General features: G+C 42.4%; 1 protein-coding gene across 1 annotated transcript in view; it reads right to left on the bottom strand.

The window, feature by feature from the left end:
• Positions 1-670: 670 nt before the first annotated feature.
• LOC118477965 overlaps positions 671-1,476 on the bottom strand; it is a gene marked incomplete at both ends in the record, with an annotated part of 1,581 nt that continues 775 nt past the window's right edge. The window contains 1 exon segment of the mRNA XM_035970747.1: positions 671-1,241. Within this exon segment, the coding sequence (XP_035826640.1) occupies positions 671-1,241 (571 nt within the window).

The following is a 1,476-nucleotide window of genomic DNA, read 5'->3' as shown; positions in this document are numbered from 1 at the left end:
AAAGAAAAACCCAACTCCAACAACAACAATCAACTAAAACCAAAAACAAAACAAACTCATACAGACAAAGCAAACAATAACAACAACAAATAAAAACAGTGAGAAAGAAAACAAACAAAGAGAAATCCCAATTAAAAATCCCAAATAAAACAACAACAACAACAACAACAACAACAACAACAACAACAACAACAACAACTAAAGCAACACATATATTTAAGTAAACTTTCGAATACATGAAAAATGTCACCAATATAGATCAATCTGTTCTAGCCTTCCCCAAAAGAAAATTAAAAACAACAAGACTGTCTTATGGAAGACGAGACTACATTAAATTGTAACCTTTGGAGACTCCACTAAAAGGAACATGTTTTTTTAAAGGAACTATCGAACTAACGCAAAGCTTACAACCACGTTTAAAACAAAGAAAACGTTTGAATTAAATGGACAAAGATCTCACTAAATATGATACATATCAAAGTAAGATTGTAAGGAAATAACATTAAATAACTATCAGCTGCTTCTACAGAAAAGGGCCAATCATGCTCACGAAAACAAGGTAACAATACTGGGTAAAAAAGAAAACCCAACTAAATCTCAGCCTACAAACAAAACCGGTTCAACACCGAGAAAGAACCAATCAGAACCCACGTTACAAAGAACAACCTACCTGTCGTCGTATGAACTGTCTATCCTTGTGGGTTTCTGTCCGTAACGAACTGATCCCTGGCTCGTCTTCTCATCGCCGTTGGCGGAACCTATGGGCACGTCCCCAAGCCCGTCGTGAACGTTAGTGTGATAGTAATGTTTATACTGTATAGATCCATTCTCTCCCTTCACGAAAAACTGACCCTGCTCGTAACCGACGCCCGATTTGCCTGGAGCCGCGGCGCCCTGCTGATTCTGGGAATCAGACGGCGTTTTCTTGGAAGAAATTGGCGCCTGTTTGTTTCGCAGCCTTGATTTGGACTTGATTTGTATGTACGACCTCGGAGGAGACGCCTTTTTCGTTGGTCTTCGCGAATTCTGTCGAGTGTCTCTACTATCTGTATTGTCATCATCGTCTCTGTCTCTGCTGGCACTACCGTGGGTTCCTTTACCATCTGGTCTCTGATACGATGACCTCAAGATGACCGATGGTCTATGCGAGGTCCTGAGTGGCTGACGCCTGTGCTGCCGTCTTCTCAGGTGCAGAGGTGAGGTTCCTTGGCTGACGGCAGGAATCACGTCTGCTTGTGGTACTGGGAGATGGAGAGGCAAATAAAGGCTATGAAGGAATCAAACGTAATTATTTCATTCACTCAAACACTGACTTTGGTACACGCACCCTCACACACTTTCCCACATACATGCACACAGAGACGCAAACACGCGCTCTCTCTCTCTCTCTCTCCCCCTCTCTCTCTCTCTCATTCACTCTATCACTCACTCACTCACTCACTCACTCACTCACTCACTCACTCACTCACTCACTCA

The sequence above is a fragment of the Aplysia californica genome, unplaced genomic scaffold (assembly GCF_000002075.1).
Source record: "Aplysia californica isolate F4 #8 unplaced genomic scaffold, AplCal3.0 scaffold00316, whole genome shotgun sequence".
Taxonomy (NCBI): domain Eukaryota; kingdom Metazoa; phylum Mollusca; class Gastropoda; order Aplysiida; family Aplysiidae; genus Aplysia; species Aplysia californica.
This window is presented reverse-complemented; position numbering and strand designations above follow the sequence as displayed.